Source organism: Chanodichthys erythropterus, chromosome 22 (assembly GCF_024489055.1).
Source record: "Chanodichthys erythropterus isolate Z2021 chromosome 22, ASM2448905v1, whole genome shotgun sequence".
Lineage (NCBI taxonomy): Eukaryota > Metazoa > Chordata > Actinopteri > Cypriniformes > Xenocyprididae > Chanodichthys > Chanodichthys erythropterus.
Window position 1 is genome coordinate 1877349 of NC_090242.1, and position 20332 is coordinate 1897680.

The following is a 20332-nucleotide window of genomic DNA, read 5'->3' on the forward strand; positions in this document are numbered from 1 at the left end:
TGACAACGGCAGTGATGTCTCGCACATATACTTCAATGAGTGCCAGACATTACTTCCGTTGTCAGAGCGCGATCAGACCTCACTAAGCGAGTGCTGAACGCAGTTGGACATAGTGGTGTATTAGAGGTAAAAAATTATATAAATAATGTTTGGTTTCTTGCACAAACCGATCATTTCGTATCTTAGGACATCAATGTGTCGTCACGAGATTCAGGGTTTAATTTGGATTTGTCTATGCATATTTTTTGACTCTATAAATTGTGTTACCATTCACTCGCATTATAAGACTGACAGACGGCAATGGTTCGAGTTAAAAATCATCATTTCTGTTCTACTGAAGAAACAAAGTCACCTACATCTTGGATGCCCTGGGGGTAAGCAGATAAACATTAAATTTTCATTTTTGGCTGAACTATCCCTTTAAAACCATTAAATTATATATATATATATATATATATATATATATATATATATATATATATATATATATATATATATATATATATCTGTGATTTTTGTTTAGAGGATGATCATTGTGAGTCTTTATTCATTGAGATTAACAATTATGACAAAAGATTTATCGTCGGTGTAATCTATCGTCCACCAGACTCTGCTCTTGACACCTTTTATTGTAAACTGGAAAATCTATTACATAAACTGAATAATAAAAAAAAAGACTGTATACTTCTCGTTGACTAAAACATTGATATTTCTAAGGAAGATGGGGCAAAACGTGACTTCATGAACACATTGCATTCCTCCTCTTTTTTCCCCACCATTGATAGATTTACTAGAGTAACACCTACATCCAAATCTATTATTGATAATATCATTACTAATATTCAAAACATCAAGCTGGAGACGGAAGTCGTGCAGGCTGACATCACAGATAATTTTCCAATTGCAATATTTTTTGGCTCTGGCAAATCAGTCTCTCCTCCACTCTCTAAAATGAAATCTAAAATTCTTAAAGGTACAATCGAATTGAAAATTGAATTTACCTCGGCATAGTTGAATAACAAGAGTTCAGTACATGGAAATGACATACAGTGAGTCTTAAACTCCATTGTTTCCTCCTTATATAAATCTCATTTGTTTAAACGACCTCCGAAGAACAGGCGAATCTCAACATAACATAGACTGTTACGTAACAGTCGGGGTGTATGCCCCCAATATTTGCATATGCCAGCCCATGATCGAGGCATTAGACAAGGGCAGCCAGTATTAATGTCTGGATCTGTGCACAGCTGAAACATCAGACTAGTTAAGCAAGCAAGGACAACAGCAAAAAATGGCAGATGGAGCAATAATAACTGACATGATCCATGATAACATGATATTTTTAGTGATATTTGTAAATTGTCTTTCTAAATGTTTCGTTAGCATGTTGCTAATGTACTGTTAAATGTGGTTAAAGTTACCATCGTTTCTTACTGTATTCACGGAGACAAGAGAGCCGTCGTTATTTTCATTTTTAAACACTTGCAGTCTGTATAATGCATAAACACATCTTCATTCTTTATAAATCTCTCCAACAGTGTGTAATGTTAGCTTTAGCCCGTTAGCAACGGAGCACTATCAAACTCATTCAGAATCAAATGTAAACATCCAAATAAATACCATAATTACGCAATTAGACATGCTGCATGATGAACACTTTGTAAAGATCCATTTTGATTATTGATATTGATATTAGCTGTGTGAACTTTGTTTATGCAGTGATAGAGTCGAGAGGCTCGGGAGGGGGCGGAGAGCATGTGATTTAAAGGGGCTACAGCCTGAATCGGTGCATTTCTAATTATGCCTCAAAATAGGCAGTTAAAAAAAATATATTAAAAAAAACATCTATGGGGTATTTTGAGCTGCAACTTCACAGACACATTCAGGGGACACCTTAGACTTATATTACATCCTGTAAAAAAACGTTCAATGCCACATTTAATGAGAAAACATTACAGCACTTAACTGCTAACTTACAGGCCAAATCGTGGACTTCTATCTATGACAGTGCGACTCCTGATGCTGCATATGACAATCTGATAAAGATCATTCAAGACTCCATCAAGGACACAATTCCTGAGAAGACTGTCAAATGCAGCACTTCTCTCCAGAACCCTTGGATCACAAAGGGAATTTTGAAATCTATTAGATATAAAAGTAGGCTTTACAAATTATACATAAACAATCCTTCTAGTTTAAATAAAGAGAAATATACTTCTTATAAAAATAAATTAATGCAGATTATAAGAAAGAGCAAAAGAAATCATTATACAGAACTACTAAAAGCTTCACAGGGGGACTGTAGGAGGTCATGGAATGTGTTAAATGAAGTTTTCAATAGGAGACAAAAACCGACTGCTCTACCTGCTCTTGGTGATGTCAAAGCTGATCTTGCACAGAGTTTTAATAATCATTTCACCTCAATCGGTGTAAATCTGTTAAAAAAAGATAATTCAACCCAGTTGAGTAGTTATATTCATTCTTCATGACACCAACAGACAGTACCGAACTCCTCAAGATCATTTTAAACTTGAGGAGCTCATACACCGCTGGTGTAGATGGAATATCTAGTAAGATCATGAAGGCCATTGCGAATGTCATTGTGGAGCCACTGGCTCATTGTATTAACCTTTCTTTATTTACTGGTATTGTACCTAATATGGCAAAAATCGGGCGATATGAATGATATGAATAATTATCGGCCCATATCAATTCTACCCACTTTTTCTAAAGTAATGGAGAAGGTAGTATACAATAGACTTAGTGGCTATCTTGATAAATTGGATATTCTTGTTCACTCTCAGTATGGTTTTAGAAAAAAAAGCACAACCTGTATGGCAATATTAGACCTAATTGAACAAATTAATGACTGTATTGAAGAGGAGAAATGTAGTATTGGTATTTTTTTGGACCTATCAAAAGCCTTTGATACCATTGATTTTGATAGCTTATTGCACAAATTACAACACTATGGTATCAGAGGTCTAGCACTTGAATGGTTCAGAACTTATTTATATAAGAGGGAACAGTATGTCCATGTCAATGATCATAACTCTACTTATAAGCCCATAATCTTGGGGGTCCCCCAGGGCACCATTTTAGGGCCACTCTTATTTATTCTATATATAAACGATTTTGTAAATTCATCGACATTATTTCATAAAATCATTTTTGCAGACGATACAAATTTATTTACATCACATAGTAATCCAATTATTTTACAAGATATAGTCAATTCAGAGTTAATCAAAGTTGACTCTTGGTTTAAATGTAACAAAATGTCATTAAATGTAAGCAAAACAAATTTTATTATATTCAAATCGACCTAGAAAAAGTTACTTAAAAACACTGACCACTGCTTGGTTAAAATTAATGACCAATTGATAAAAAGAGTGTATTCCACTAAATTCCTGGGGGTCCTCATTGATGAATCTCTTACTTTTAAATGTCATATTGATCACCTTGTAAACAAACTGTCAAAGTACAGTATGTTGGCTTGTTTTATAAGATCACGTTCTTCCGTTGTCTGCCCTACTTTTGTTGTATAAAACTCTCTTTGAACCACATCTTAATTACTGTAATGTGATATGGTGCAACACCTTCTCAAGTCATCTTAAAAACCTTGCATCATTTTGCATCAAAGGAAAGCCATATGGGCTCTGTCCTGGTCAGAGATAAATTCTCCTACTCACACTCTATTTTATCGCCTTGAGTTACTAAGACTGAATGAGCAGAATAAATATCATAATGCCTGCTTTATGTTTCAAATTGTTAATAATAGATTGAGTATCTATCTCCAGCACCCAGCACACATACCAAACGAGAACCAAATCACTCATATCTGGAAAATATCGCTGAAATGTTCGCACCAGTATGAGCGTTGTCTGTAGGGGGCCGCAGATTTGGAACGGGATTGATGATGGCCTTAAGGTGTTGCCCTCTATCTCCAACTTTAAAAGACAACTAAACAAATATTATCTATCAACCTATATTTAATATATAACTGTCTTTTCATGGTCTACTAGGATGTATGTGTATGACTGTATGTGTATGTGTATGTATTTTTATGTCAGTATTGGTGCGCTCTTGCGTGCTTTCAGTTCATTTACCATCGTCTGGTAACAGGTGGAAACTGTGTACCTTGTCTGTTCCACTTCTATTTTTTCTTTTTTCATAAACTATGGGCCCCCACCTATAGGCTTTTTTAGCTTCTTTGGGGGACCCATTTCACTATACCAAATTTGTATTTCTGTACCCCTGCTGTATTATAGAATTTGCTGGTAGTGGTATTTGTGAATAAACTCTAAAATCTAAAAAATTACAGGAGCATGTCTTCTTCACACTGGTGAATATTTAGACCGCTGGTTTAACCTTGATTCCTTGGGAGACAAAATGTTTTAGTTGCATCATTATCCTAGGAACAAGCCCATTATTAACTTGTTGAGTGAAACTTTGTTAATGATTGTTAATAATTGTATAGAGCTTCAAACACTGTCCATTAGTAGATGCATGATTATGTTGGTCTATAATTTACAAAGGTGACAATGCCTGACAGTTTTCTTTAGTTCTTCATTAATTTGACCTATAAACTAAGCTAAGAGACAAAATATCTTTTTTTCATGGTTTATTTATGTTTTCAGTGTATGTAAATAAACATATCACCCCATATTACTACAATGGTTTCTATATTTAATATATTTTAAAAATCTTATTTTTCCTGTGACGGCAACATGAATTTTCTTTGATGAATATAAACTTTAAAAGAACAACATTTATTTGAAATTGAAATGTTTTTACTGTCACTTCTGATCCATTTAAGGTATCATTGCAGAATAAAAGTATTCATTTCTTTAAAAAATACTACAATACTGTCAATAAACAGGGAACAAGCAGGAACGGTAACAACAAAACAGGCAGACAGAAAACACAGGGGAACGCTCGGAATTGCAACAACAGTTAACAATACTTCGCGGTGAGGTGGTGTGAGTGGAAGTCCTTTATAGTCCTGATAATGAGCAGCAGCTGGGTGTGGTGATCAGTGTGGTGTGCTAGGGTGGATGTGGCAACAGGTGATTGGTGTGATGTGAACATGTGACTGACAGGGAGGATTGTGGGAAGTGTAGTCCGGGAACTGACAGGAGCAGACGGTGATCGTGACATAAAAGGGGGGGGGGGTGCATTGGAGATCTAATGGTAGCCGGGAACGGATCTCCAATGCAGGTTCTAGGAACTTGGGCAACCACGGAGGGTCAGGAGCCTCGGGTAGCCACGGCGGGTCCAGAGCCTCTGGCAGCCACGGCGGGTCAGGAGCCTCGGGCAGCCACGGCGGATCCGGTGGCTTGGGCTGCCACGACAGGTCATATGGCTCAGGCAGCCACGGCAGGTCAGGGGTGTCAGGAAGCCACGGCGGGTCTGGGGCCTTGGGCAGCCACGGCAGGTCAGGTGGCTCGGGCAGCCACGGCAGGTCAGGTGGCTCGGGCAGCCACGGCAGGTCAGGTGGCTCGGGCAGCCACGGCAGGTCAGGTGGCTCGGGCAGCCACGGCAGGTCAGGTGGCTCGGGCAGCCACGGCAGGTCAGGTGGCTCAGGCAGCCACAGCAGGTCAGGTGGCTCAGGCGGCCACGGCAGGACAGAGTCCATAGGTGACCCCAGCGGTTCAGAGTCCATAGATGGCCATAGTAGGTCAGGGGCCCTTAACGGCCATGGTTGAGCAGGGTCCCCACCCACAAGCTCCCCACCCTCAGGTACACTGCCCCCCCCCCCCAAAAGTTCTTGGGGATTTCAGCGAGGCCCTTCGCAGGTTCGTGGGCAAGAAGTTCGGGTGATGCCGGCAGGGCCAGGCGTGTGGGTGAAGCCGTCAGGGCAAGACTCCTGAGTGGCGCTGGCAGCGCAAGGAGTTTGAGCGGCGCTGGCAGGGCTGGAAGCGTGGATGGCGCCGGCAGGGCAAGAAGCACTGGTGGCGCCGGCAGGGCAAGAAGCACAGGTGGCGCCGCCAGGGCAAGAAGCACAGGTGGCGCCGCCAGGGCAAGAAGCACAGGTGGCGCCGCCAGGGCAAGAAGCACAGGTGGCGCCGGCAGGGCAAGAAGCACAGGTGGCGCCGGCAGGGCAAGAAGCACAGGTGGCGCCGGCAGAGCGAGGAGCTTGGGTGTAAGAAGGGGAAGAATAGAATGAGCCTTCCTCTTCCTCCTCCTCCTCCTCCTCTTCCGAGGATGAGGCGATGGTTCCCCGGTTGGAACGTGTTCAGGAGCAGACTTACTGGCTGAAGCGGGTTCTGGAGCGGACTCAATGGCTGGAACGCCCCTCACATCCTTGAGCACTGCAGGGGCGGCCATCTTGCCCGTGGGCACTGGCAAAGCAGCCATCTTGTCCAGCGCGTCCAGGGCGCTTGAGTCCATAGCAACCGGCGAACTTGAGTGCGTTGCAATAGGCGAATTTGAGAGCGTCGAAACAGGCAAACTTGAGAGCGTCGAAACAGGCAAACTTGAGAGCGTAGCGGCCGCCGGGCTTAAGTGCGAAGCGACCGTCGGGCTTGAGAACGGAGCGGCCGGCTGACTTGAGTGCGAAGCGGCCACCGGGCTTGAGAGCGAAGCGGCCGGCTGGCTAGAGAGCGAAGCGGCCGGCTGGCTAGAGAGCGTAGTGGCCACCGGGCTTGAGAGCGAAGCGGCCACCGGGCTTGAGAATGAAGCGGCTGGTGGATGCTTAGGGATGCCAGCCGCTCGAGCTGAAGTCATCGGCGGATCTGCCACACTGCAACGCAGTCCTCTCCGCTCCCTGACTGATCTAGAGAGGTGACGTGACTCTGGGTGATCAGCGGAGACTTGACTTGATGTTGTTGTGGTAGTAACAGCCATTTTGTGAGTGTCTATAGGCGCGGCGGCCATTACATGACACAGCGAGGTGTCGAAATCCTCAGCAACACCCGCAATAAAGGGAGACCCGCTCAGTTGCAAAGCCAGCTCGATATATTGTTCTAAAGTCCCGTTAATCTCATGTAGTGGCATGACGGAGCTGAGCGGGCCCGATAATCCACCACGAAAAAATATCATTAAACAGTCCTCACTGAAACAAGGTGATGGTGCCAATTCGATAAAATCCATGACATAATCCTCAATGGGTCTGTCTCCCTGACGGAGACCCATTAACTGGGCAGATGGATTCATCTTGGTGGTGATAGAAACACTCACGGAAGCTGCTGGATCTGTGGTGGCGAAGTATTCTGTTGTGAATGGAGACTCAGGCAGGGGATCCAAGTGCAGCGTTTTATTAAACGTAAGCGTGGTCGTACAGGCAGGGTCAATCAGGAGCAAGCAGGTACAGCAGAGGGTAAACAGAATCGTAATCCAGGTACAGGCAGAGGTCGGGACTGGCAGATATCACTCACAGGTCGGTATACAAAGCAGGGGTCAGGACAGGCAGCAACGGGTCAATAAACAGGGAACAAGCAGGAACGGTAACAACAAAACAGGCAGACAGAAAACACAGGGGAACGCTCAGAATTGCAACAACAGTTAACAATACTTCGCGGTGAGGTGGTGTGAGTGGAAGTCCTTTATAGTCCTGATAATGAGCAGCAGCTGGGTGTGGTGATCAGTGTGGTGTGCTAGGGTGGATGTGGCAACAGGTGATTGGTGTGATGTGAACATGTGACTGACAGGGAGGATTGTGGGAAGTGTAGTCCGGGAACTGACAGGAGCAGACGGTGATCGTGACAGGATGTCTTAGAGTGGCAGAGTCTCTCAGAAGTAAACATGGGCAGAGCTGTGAAAGAGTGCATTGACAGATTGTGGAATACTTTAAAAACAATGCTCCTCAATGTCAAATTGCAAAGGCTTTGCAAATCTCATCATCTACAATGCATAACATCATCAAAATATTCAGAGAAACTGGAGAAATATCTGTGCGTAAGGGACAAGGCCGAAGACCTTTATTGGATGCCCGTGGTCTTTGGTCCCTCAGACTACACTGCATCACTCATCGGCATGATTGTGTCAATGACATTACTAAATGGGCCCAGGAATAGTGTTGTCAAAAGTACCGACTTCGGTACCTATTCGGTACTGAAATTTTAAAAACGTGACGCTTTGAGCGCTGTTGAGTGGATTCGTAAACATCTCTGATTGGCCGTTGTTTTCATGGCTCATCGGATATGTCTGTGATAGGCTTCAATGATAAACGCTGTAAAAACGTTGTAAATAGTCATCAATTAATCTCTTCACTAAGCGCTTACACAGATACACACGGGAGCGCTTGAAAGCAGGCGTCTATCGTGGATCGGTCCACTGTTAGACGCCTGCTTTCAATCGCTTGCGCTCCCACTTTCAAAACGCTTTCAAATTCAAACACTTCCGTGTGCTTTCAAATGCTCCCACGCGCTGATCATTGTAGCCAATCACAGGCATATCCGATGAGCGCGTCAACACAATGGCCAATCAGAGATGTTTATGAATCCGCTCAACAGCGCTCAAAGCATCAGGTTTTTAAAATTTCAGTACCGATAGGTACCGAAGTCGGTACTTTTGACAACACTACCCAGGAATACTTCCAGAAACCACTGTCGGTAAACACAAGCCGTCGTGCCATCTGCAGATGCCAGCTAAAGCTCTATCATGCAAAAAGGAAGCCATATGTGAACATGGTCCAGAAGCGCCGTTGTGTCCTGTGGGCCAAGGCTCATTTAAAATGGACTGTTTCAAAGTGGCAAAGAGGAGGGAGACCCCACCTCAAAGATTACTTATAATCATTTTGACATTATGTTCCAAATTACAGGATTTTTGTAGATTTGTGAGATTGCGTTTAGAGTCTTTGTTGTGCTGAATGACTCAATTTCTCTTAAGCTTCATCTTACAGATGGATTGTCATATTATGTTGGTGTTTTAGTTTCGTTTTCAAGGACTTTTAGTTAGTTATCATTATTTCCTGTGTTTTCTTCCTGTTTTTGTTTGGTTGTCACGGTGATTCATTGTTTCATTGATTAGTTCACATCTGTTTCAATTATCTTGTGTATATAATGCCTTCAGTTCTCTCAGCTCATGGTCCTGTGTTGATTGTGTTTAGAACACACTGTTTTGTTTTATTTCCATTTTAGATTTGGTCCTTTTGTGTTATTTAATAAAGTTAAGCTGCAATTAGATCTGCATCTTAATCTTCATAGTAATGTGACATGGATACTCTAATACTCTTCAAGTACAATGTAGAATTTCCTAGTGAGTATAAACCACCCCGTTTCAGGTAGTGTTTAATTAATTAATCTCATCTATTAAAAATACATTTATTCAGATAACATGAAGATCTGATTTTTTTATTATTAAATTCTGGTATTTTATGAAGATGAATAAGCTCATATTGTTCTTTTAACAAGAAATTAACTCTGGATCAACATGTTTAATAAAGCCACAACAATGTTTTTTGTGCATTTTGTTTTGTTTGGCCTTTTTATGTTTTATAATTATGCTTTCAAGGACAAATTAATTTATGACACAGCGTACACAACGTTCTCCAACTAGTGAACACAATGTTTTGATCCATATTCAGATTATAATATGCACTATTGACTATCCTGATTTACAACACCAATAAAAGACAAAATTACCAGACATTTTCTATGGCCTGGATTCACAAAACGAGCTTTAATTAAGCTAGGCCTTAGTTCAATAGTTCAGGCAATTTAAGTAGCTTTTATAAACATTCTCAGTTTAAACATTTGTTATGTTATCTATGTTCTATTGTGAATAAATTATTGGCTCATGTGATTTGAAAGTCTTTTAGTTTTCATTTTATTCAAATTTAAAAAACTTCCTTTTTCCAATTTCAAATGCATCAGACATTCAGCCAACGGTCCGCGGGTGTGACGTCTGAGGCTGTATCTAATTAGCCTACTAACTTAGCATACTGCTAACAAAATTACCTTCTATAATATTAACATATAAAAGAAAAGGAGATGCTACATCATGGTAATCATGCACCTGTCCCAACTGTTTTGACACATGTAGCAGGCATCAAATTTGAAATTCGAACCATTTGAAAGCTCATTTTGTGCATAAAATTGTACAATTTCTCAGTTTAAACATTTATGTTATCTATGTTCTATTGTGAATAAATTATTGGCTCATGTGATTTGAAAGTCTTTTAGTTTTCATTTTATTCAAATTTAAAAAACTTCCCATTTTTTCCTATTTCATATGCATCAGACATTCAGCCAACAGTCCGCGGGTGTGAAGTCTGAGGCTGAATCTAAGATTCTGGGGGGACAAAATGGCCGAACATTATTAGACCAATAAATGTGTGAACAATACCACAGCAGTTCACAGCTCACAGACACTATTTCGATAGCTGTCCCTCCAGCAACCTTGGTCAGGTACAGCAGAAACGCTCTTCAGCGCTCTCATCATCAATACCTCCCCCCCCTCACTGTTCTTGCTGAAGGGCCTTGAGCCAGATGCCATGTCTACACCTCACAGACGGTGTGTGATGGGTTCTGTTTCGCTCTTCTAGAAAATGTTAAAAAACCCAGAAGAGTCTATTTGCGGAATTATTTATTTCTTTTAAATCCCTCTTAAAGATCGTTGCCCAGCAACAGAAGGAAGGAGTGGAAAGGAGAGTGAGGTGCAAGGGAACAGCATGGACGGTTTGCAGCGATGAGCCGCCTGATGGACAAGTCGACCCTTCAGAACAGGAGATGTGCTAAGAGAAATTGGCACTCACAATTTGAGCTGTCTAACAAGGTTGAACTGAAACTAGTGTGCTGCATAATAGTAACACTACCTTTCATTAGGATTGGATAACAAGGTATTGAGTGATCAGATGAAGCCCATCTCCTGTTAATCGGCCCATCTGACGTGAAAAAAGAAGGGTATCAAAAATTTAGTGGCATCAGGACACTGTTACTATCAGGCACTGGATTAGTGTACAGTAACGTCCCATTAAAGAGTCTGATTTGGTTCAATCTTTCTCTTAGTGTAAAATAAATTCAGTCTGTATCTCTGTTAAAAAGGAAATTTCTCTAGAAATGAAAATTGTCTCATCATTTTAACCCTCATGTGGTTCCAAACCTGTATGTCTTTCTTCTGTGAAACGGAAGGATAGGGGTGTGACGAGGTATCTCACGAGACTTGAGATCGAGTTCACGAGACAAGATTTTTACACACTATTTTTAAGAAATCCTCAATGGCGAAATACATGACTAGAAAAAATATTGTGCAGGTGTATTTGAAATGTTTTAACTAATCATCTTGTGTGATCTTGAATGTCATTTCAGTTCTACTTTCTAAGTATGAATTATCATATGCAGTAAAAGACAACAATACTCAAGCACTGTAAAAGGTTTTGCCACTAACTTAAATGACTGACTTCTCTTCTGTATGATTTCAGTTCCTTCAGACCTTACTGTATTATGAGCTTCAACAACTTTTGACCTCCTAACTGAACAGTATAAATAAAAATGGTAACACTTTACAATGAGGTCTCATTTATTAACATTAATGTATTAATCAACATCAACTAACAATGAGCAATATATTTGCTACAGTATTTATTAATCTTTGTTAATTAATAAAAATAGTCATTCATCGTTAGTTCATGATAGTGCACAGTGCATTAACTAATGATAACAAATGAAACCTTACTGTTTGTGCTTAATAAGATTAAGAGAAAACTTATTAATTTTTTATGGTAACATTTTACAATAAGTGCAACCATCACACTCTCTCAATATTCAAAGTGCAAATAAGACCAAATTTTTCTTTGATACAGAGCTAAGAGATGGTTACAACTACACTGCCCAGCCTAAGATATCTTTCATATTGAGAGATATCTGTATTCATCAGGGAGCCGCTTTCAAAATGTGGGCATTGAAATCGCGTTTGAATGCGCGCTCGCGCTTACTTTCACTTTCACGATTGCGCATAACTCTGTAAATATGGAGCGGCGGCGACCGTTATCTAACTGAATTAGATGTTTTTTATTTAAATACAAAGTAAAACGACAGGAGAGGCGTAATGTAAACGAAGCGGTGGCATATTCTTTCCTAATCATCCTAACACTCTGTCATGGCAACATCAGGAGACTACTTTTCGCCCAGACGAGAAATCTCATCACACCCCTACAAAAGGAGATATTTTGAAGAATGTTGGTCAGCAGGGCTCAGTTCTGGGTCCTTTAACCACTTATAATTTTTTATATATATGTAATATACATTTTTATGTATAAAATGTGTCTGTTTCTAAACAGGTTAAAAGTTTGGCCATCATCTTTGACATTACTTGATCATTCGAAAAACATACAAACAGTGCCATTCACTCTGCACATTTTCACTTACATAATATTATTTGACTTCATCCGGCTCTCTCAGTAAAAGCACTGCGATTCTTGTTCATGCTTTTAGTCACTTCCCATATTGATTACTGTAATGGTCTTTTTTATGGCTTGCCTTCAAAACCTCTCAATAAAATTGAATAGAATTCAGCTGCACAAATTATTTGCAAAACTACTCTAACTGAACACATTACTCCCATATTACAACAATTTCTTTGGCTCCAGGTTAAATATTGTATTGATTTAAAAATTCTTTTTACTTACAAGGCACTCAATAATCTTGCCCCTTCATACTTATCTGATCTTCTTCATATCTATACTCCTACTTGTACTTAAACTATCTATCTTCCGCCAGACCGCCTTCCGTATTCAATTTACAAAGAAAGAGTAATGTCTCTCATAGTTCAAAATGCTTACACTATGTTCTATGCTTCCCGTATTCAGCTTACGAAAAAACTTAACTGACGTCGCTTTTTTCGTAAGTTAAATATGGAAGGTGGTCTGTCGGAATCTAGATATTTTACTATTTGGATAACTTGTTGGATGATGGATGGAGGCACTTTCTTGAGCTTCATACTCGTTGGTCCTGTCCACTGCCATTATAAAGCTTGGATGTGTCAGGATATTTATTAATGCAACTCTGATTGTGTTCAACAGAAAGAAGAAAGTCATATGATGGCTTGAGGGTGAGTAAATCTTGGGGTAATTTTCATTATTAAAGTGAACTAATCCTTTAAACCTTTTACTTGAAAAATGTGGTTGCTAATAAGTGTCTAAATGAGAGGAACATTAAACTTCATCATGCCTCAGTAGTCCGCTTTCACAGCCTCATTGTGATTATAATCACACTCTTGCAAACTCTTCTAACTTAAACTTTCAGGGATTTAAAACATTTTTTTTTTTTTTTTAATAAATAAAGACTGAAAGAGTTGTCGGACACTTTATGGTGGTGTCGCTGAAGTCATGCGACCATCGTCTAGTTTTTTTATAGCCTACATTTAGCTTTTTACTTCTGGCAGTTGTATCTAGGCTTTAGAATTCATAAAAGTTGTTAATATGTGTGAGATTATCATGATGAACAAAATATAATCCTAAACCTTTGTTGGTCCTAAACATAATCCTAAACCTAAAGTATCTTATTTTCTGCAATAATCCAAAAGCCAGTGGAAGAACTTTATAAGGTTTTTGAACCAGGGTGATGCTAACTTAAAGTGGAAATTAAGCAGTCAGTCAAGTTAACGTTATTTAGTAAATGGATTTCCACTCTAATCAAAATTTATATTACAAACACAACATTTATCTTTTACATTTATTTAACATTGAAATTGAGGAAGATAAACTTGAAAAGGACTGATGAGCTATGTCAAGTTTACACATATTATTTACCAAGTCATATACAGGTGCTGGTCATATAATTAGAATATCATCAAAAAGTTGATTTATTTCACTAATTCCATTCAGAAAGTGAAACTTGTATATTATATTAATTCATTACACACAGACTGATATATTTCAAATGTTTATTTCTTTTAATTTTGATGATTATAACTGGCAACTAAGGAAAATCCCAAATTCAGTATCTCAGAAAATTTGAATATTGTGAAAAGGTTCAATATTGAAGACCACTGGTGCCCCACTCTAATCAGCTAATTAACTCAAAACTTTAAATGGTCTCTCAGTCTAGTTCTGTAGGCTACACAATGATGGGGAAGACTGCTGACTTGACAGTTGTCCAAAAGATGACCATTGACACCTTGCACAAGGAGGGCAAGACAATGATTATACAATGAATGACAAAAGGTCATTGCAAAAGAGGCTGGCTGTTCACAGAACTCTGTGTCCAAGCACATTAATAGAGAGGCGAAGGGAAGGAAAAGATGTGGTAGAAAAAAAGTGTACAAGCAATAGGGATAACCACACCCTGGAGAGGATTGTGAAACAAAACCCATTCAAAAATGTGGGGGAGATTCACAAAGAGTGGAATGCAGCTGGAGTCAGTGCTTCAAGAACCACTACGCACAGACGTATGCAAGACATGGGTTTCAGCTGTCGCATTCCTTGTGTCAAGCCAATCTTGAACAACAGACAGCGTTAGAAGTGTCTCACCTGGGCTAAAGACAAAAAGGACTGGACTGCTGCTGAGTGGTCCAAAGTTATCTTCTCTGATGAAAGTAAATTTTTCATTTCCTTTGGAAATCTGGGTCCCAGAGTCTGGAGGAAGAGAGGAGAGGCTACCAGTACCTGGTTTAAGGACCATGGTATCCCTGTTCTTAATTGGCCAGCAAACTCGCCTGACCTTAACCCCATAGAAAATCTATGGGGTATTGTGAAGAGGAAGATGCGATATGCCAGACCCAACAATGCAGAAGAGCTGAAGGCCACTATAAGAGCAACCTGGGCTCTCATAACACCTGAGCAGTGCCACAGACTGATCAACTCCATGCCACGCTGCATTGCTGCAGTAATTCAGGCAAAAGGAGCCCCAACTAAGTATTGAGTGCTGTACATGCTCATACTTTTCATGTTCATACTTTTCAGTTGGCCAAGATTTCTAAAAATCCTTTCTTTGTATTGTTCTTAAGTAATTTTCAAATTTTCTGAGATACTGAATTTTTGGGAATTTGGGATTTTCCTTAGTTGTTCCTAGTTATAATCATCAAAATTAAAAGAAATATACATTTGAAATATATCAGTCTGTGTGTAATGAATGAATATAATATACAAGTTTCACTTTTTGAATGGAATTAGTGAAATAAATCAACTTTTTGATGATATTCTAATTATATGACCAGCACCTGTATGAGGGCTGCAGTGATATTGGTGCTCTAGGTAAGCAGTCTACAGAACCTAGCTGAAGCCATGTAGAAGCCCAGGGACCAGTGGCTATGCTGGTGCCTCTTCCACATCAGGGGCGGGGCGGGGTTGACACTAGTGAAATACTAGAGGACATGACACCCGCCAGATTACACTCTAAAAAAAATGCTGGGTTGTGTCAACCAAAATTTGGGTCAAAAATGGACAAACCCAACAGTTGGGTTAAATTTTTATATTACATTTTTAACCCAACAGTTGGGATTGTCCATATTTGGCCCAATTTTGGGTTGAAACAGCACAATTATTTTTTTGAGTGTATTACCCGCTTTGGGCGTATACCGAGGACTTTAAAGTGCAGTAACTTTACTACACAAAATTTTGCATACGAAATATGGTCTTTTCAATAGTAATCTGAGGGCAAAATTCCCTTATGCAGATATTTCATCAGATTCAAGTTCTTTACACACATTTGCAGTGTTGACCACAGAAAGCTGTTTGGTTTGATATTTTTTGCCCAATAAAAATGCAAAAATTGACTGATTGCAAAGGCACAGTCACGACTGATAAGGTCTTAAAGTCAGCATGAAACTGAAGTAGTGAAAGTCTTTAAAATCATTTATATAAATCATTTATAATAAATACTGCAATATTCCATAAAAAAATAAGAAAAAATAAGTGAGTTGAAGAGCTACACAATAACTAACCAAATAAAAATTTATTTAAGTTGAATACTAATGCAGAAAAAAAGGAAAACAAGAAACAAAATTCAGTTTGTTACACAGAAGACCTGCATGAGAGGCCATGCGTAATGTACAGGCTTCACAGGCCAGAGACAGACAGCAGAAACTAAACAGGGAAAATGAGCATCAGTGCTTTGACAAGAAAGAACAATTACTGAACAAATTCCTTCAATGTCGTCATCATCATCATCATCACAATCAAACTTTACATCATAGTCTATAAACAACGTTCCCAATGGCATGTTTTTTATGCAACTTTGACAAATATAAACCAGTAACTTGACATTATTTTATCAGTAAGGCCGTGTACATATATTAAGCAAATAAAAACATACATAACAATGGCAATAACCTGAGTGAGAATTAACTATTGAGATCAGCAAAAAATTAGTTTTCAATGTGCAATCCAGGAACCTTTTTTTTTTTTTTTTTTTTTTTGTATCACATACAAATAAGGCTTCAAAAACAGGGATAAACAGGTACAAGACAACCAAACACATTCTTCTGGCCTTAAAGGATTAGTTCACCCAAAAATGACAATTCTTTTATTGTTTACTCACCCTCATGTCATTCAAACCAGCAAGACTTTCATTGATCTTTTAATGAAATTAAGATATTTTATTGAAATCTGAGAGATTTACATCCCTCCATTGACAGTCCAACTACCACTTTGATAGAGTTCATAAAGAGATCATAAAACTAATCCATATGAATTGAGTGGTTTAGTCCAAATTTTCTGAAGAAACTCGGGGCCTCATTTATAAATTTGATCTTAAATCACTTAAATCCATGGCAACGCTCATTTTTATAGAAACAGTCTTTGACTTTTCCATGTCAGATTACTGTAGGTTTTTGGAAATCTAAGATATTCCTGCAGCTTGCCATTCTAAATTAAAGGATTTGGATGATGACTGTTGATCGTTTATATGTAAATCACATTAATTAGGTGTCTTTTATAACGTGAAGAACTGAAACCATTCAGCTGCGCGCAAGTTCAAGATCATTTGCAATTTATAGATTTCGCACCTGAAAGAGTGGCATATGCTCGTTTTCTGTGTGTATGTTCATTCTATGAATCACATGTACGCACATCCCAGAAATGATCGTAAGATCAAATTTAGGAGTGTTTCTGCACAACATTTCATAAATGAGGCCCCAGATCTCTTTATATGATGAACAGATAAATTTAGGCTTTTATTCACATATAAACATTCAACTCACACATCAGTTGTGGTAAATGGAAGCTCAAGCATGTTTGCTTGATGTGCAAGAACCAATGAGGTTCATTCTCTTGCGTCAAGCAAGCATGGCTGAACTTTTTATGTTCGCTGATCAATTTTTATATGTTAAATTCAATCGGTTTATCATATAAATCATAGGCGATTATGTCTCTTCAGAAATCTTGGACTAAACCGTTTGATTAATATGGATTAGATTTAAAATCTCTTTATGAATGTTTTAAAGCGTCAAATTAGTAGTTGCGTATCTGTCAATGGACAGTACAGAAAGCTCTCAGATTTCATCACAAAAATCTGCATTTGTGTTCTGAAGATGAACAAAAGATGAAAGATGAGTAAATATTTATTGACAATTTATTTCATTTTTTGGTGAACTAACCCTTTAAATGAAAGGGCTATGGACTTCTACATACATATTAGGCAAAATAACAAGTGATGCTTCAAAATAATACAGATATGTTAAAATCTGTTTTAACAAAATTGAGTCACTATCAGCAAAACTTGACACAATTTCAATAGTGAGAGAATATAACAATGGCACTTTGACAAATTAAACCACCTTTTAAAATTAGAATAGCCAAATCATCTAGTTATATACCCTAGCCTACTCATATTAGCACATTATACAGTTACTAAAATGTAAAATTTGATTTTCTATAGCCCTCAATGGCATGTTTGCTAATGGAAAATGATGCTTAAAATGGCACCATACACTTTGAGGCTTATAAGATGTAGGAATAATCTCACTTGTTTATACTGTTCAAAACAACAAAAATACTAGTATGACAGAATTCATATCACGGGGTCTGTTTTTATTGTTTACAACTGAAATGAATAGATTAATAACACTGACAAATGTGGCTGGAAGTATGCCATTTCTATTTTGACACTGTCTTCCAAAGCACTGGCATGTCTATTTCTCAGTACAAGTCTTGTTCTGTATGAAATTTTGAGTTTCGCTCTGCCTTGAGGTAAACATGAAATCTATAATATTGAAAGGATTGGTATTACTACTAATAGACAACATTATCATCAGTGAACCTGAAGTTCTCTCTTGGAAAAGAAAAACACTGAAAGCTTCCCTAAAATGTAACATTTCACTCATTTAGGGCAAAAAAATGGCATCCACTAGTGGTTATGATAAAGAATATGGGCACATGCAGTGCAGGTAAAAGCGCACATACACTCAGACATACAGCATTTAGGCACGCGCACAAACATACACAGTTATAAATTCGCAAAAAAAAAAAAAAAAATATATATATATATCAGTGCATTGCACAAATGAAAAAAAGTACAACTGTGACAGAAATGATCACTTCACAGTGTTAAAAGCCTGGCTCAGGAAAACATTGAGTCAAACTAAGTTTTGTCTCGCTCTAGATTTGAAATGTTGTCATTTTATACACATTTACATAATAGTTATACTTATCAAATCCATTATTGCTAAATAAACAAACAAACAAACAAAAAAACTGAATAAATTTTACAACTGTACAGTACGGTAGAGACTGGAATGTATTTGAGTTTATCCAAGAGAATTAACGTAAACTGCAGATGGATGAGAAATGTGGACCATCAGCTGACGGTGTCATCAGCTGACGGCACTTCCAAAGACTTCCTCCAAGTATTTTATGTATTACAGACCCTTGAGTTGGTAGGTCACCGATGTTACGCGTTCAGCTAGGCTTCAATACAAAGTCCCAAAGCCTTTTGCGAGATTCTACGATGTCCAAAATAAGAATTCACAAGGTTTAGAAAAAATATGAACATCCACAGGGCACAGATATTTGAGGTAAAACAACAGCAAAGAAAAGAGAAAGTGTGCGCACAAAATGCTAAGCCAACTCAAAAATATCATGGAGATATTTGAATAAAAAACCCTAATGACAAGAGTACCTCAAAACTTCAAAAAGGCACCTTCTATGAAGATGGAGGACAAAAATTGAACTTGTTTGGTCTTAAGTGCATCAAGAGATCAAATTTACAACAAAGTTCCCAAGACATCATATTTCTGAGCAACTGAAAACATAAAGAGCTTATTGTGATAGCAGGGGATACGTAACACAAAACAAAACATTTCTTTTTGGCAAATTAATTTTTGTTTGACCTACATGTAAAAAAAGCAGCAATTAAATTGTATGCAGCCCATAAAATTGCGCATATCTACTTATAAAAACATTAAATAACATTTATAATGTCTATTAGCATGAAGAACTGTTAAGCAATGATCAATTGCTGAGCATTGTTTGAGTATTAAAGTCTTTCAGTCTTCAGAGCTGGAATTTGACAAATTACAATGTCGTTATTACCAGTCATGTTGTGAAATATATCATAAAATGGAAAATAATGCCTCATGGTTTGACTCTTTATGTAACATATGGGCCACACAGGACTTTAACCAGGATGTTCTTCCCAGATATCTAGAGAAGAATTAGCAGGAAGACGCACTGAAGACTTTACAGATGAGTGTCCCATATTTACAACACGGTACAACTGTTTGCAGTTGTTATTGTACGCATATGCACTTTAGTCACGCCTATTTGGTTTACTAGGTATCTCTAGCTATAGTAACCTTAGATAACATATTTGAGACTTCGGTAGCGAATTTATGATTTTAACATTTCCCTCTGTTCTATAGTCCTTTCCTGTTTTTGCTTTTTTTAAATCCATTAATGCACATTTATCACTATTTTATACAAATGGTGTCATTTGATTGTCGAGATTACCATAAGAAAATAAAATTCAAAATATAAATATAAAAATATCTGCAAAAGCAAAATTTCCTTTGCTCCCCACGTCTAAAACAAATATTTAGAGTGCATACTGTACATGTGTGAAATCGTACAAGAACAGAAAAAGAAAAGAAAAGCGCAAAGAGGCTGCGAGACATACCTACGAAATGTACAAGATCGGTTGGGTCAACCGGGTTTGAGACTTGAGCAGTGTTGAACGATTTGTCCTTGCCATACTTCACACATGATAAAGGACAATAATTGGGACCCTTTTTTCTGTCCTTTTCATTTCGATGACTTTAAATAAGATACACTGCATGGCTATAGAGTGAAAATATACATTCCAATGTTTATATAGAGCTATCTTAAAAATACAAATGTGCAAAAACTGTAAACAAATGAGATCCTCAGTGGTGTAGGGGAGGAGCCCCAGGCAGGCCATGCCTTCACAGCCGTGTGGGCTCCTCCTCACTGTCGCTGCAATTTCCACAGCATTCC

General features: G+C 38.5%; 1 protein-coding gene across 2 annotated transcripts in view; it reads right to left on the bottom strand.

The window, feature by feature from the left end:
• Positions 1–15834: 15834 nt before the first annotated feature.
• The window catches only part of grk6 (G protein-coupled receptor kinase 6), a 54189-nt gene continuing 49691 nt past the window's right edge, over positions 15835–20332 (bottom strand). The window contains exons 16-17 of one of the 2 annotated variants that reach the window (XR_010893694.1): positions 19995–20331; positions 15835–18822 (exon numbers count right to left, since the gene is read on the bottom strand). Coding sequence is in view for 1 of the 2 variants with exons in the window: in XM_067377005.1 (XP_067233106.1) it covers positions 20281–20331 (51 nt within the window). In the remaining variant the exon portion in view is untranslated. Of the gene's footprint in view, position 20332 lies in introns of both variants that reach the window. The other variant, XM_067377005.1, reaches the window with a different exon arrangement.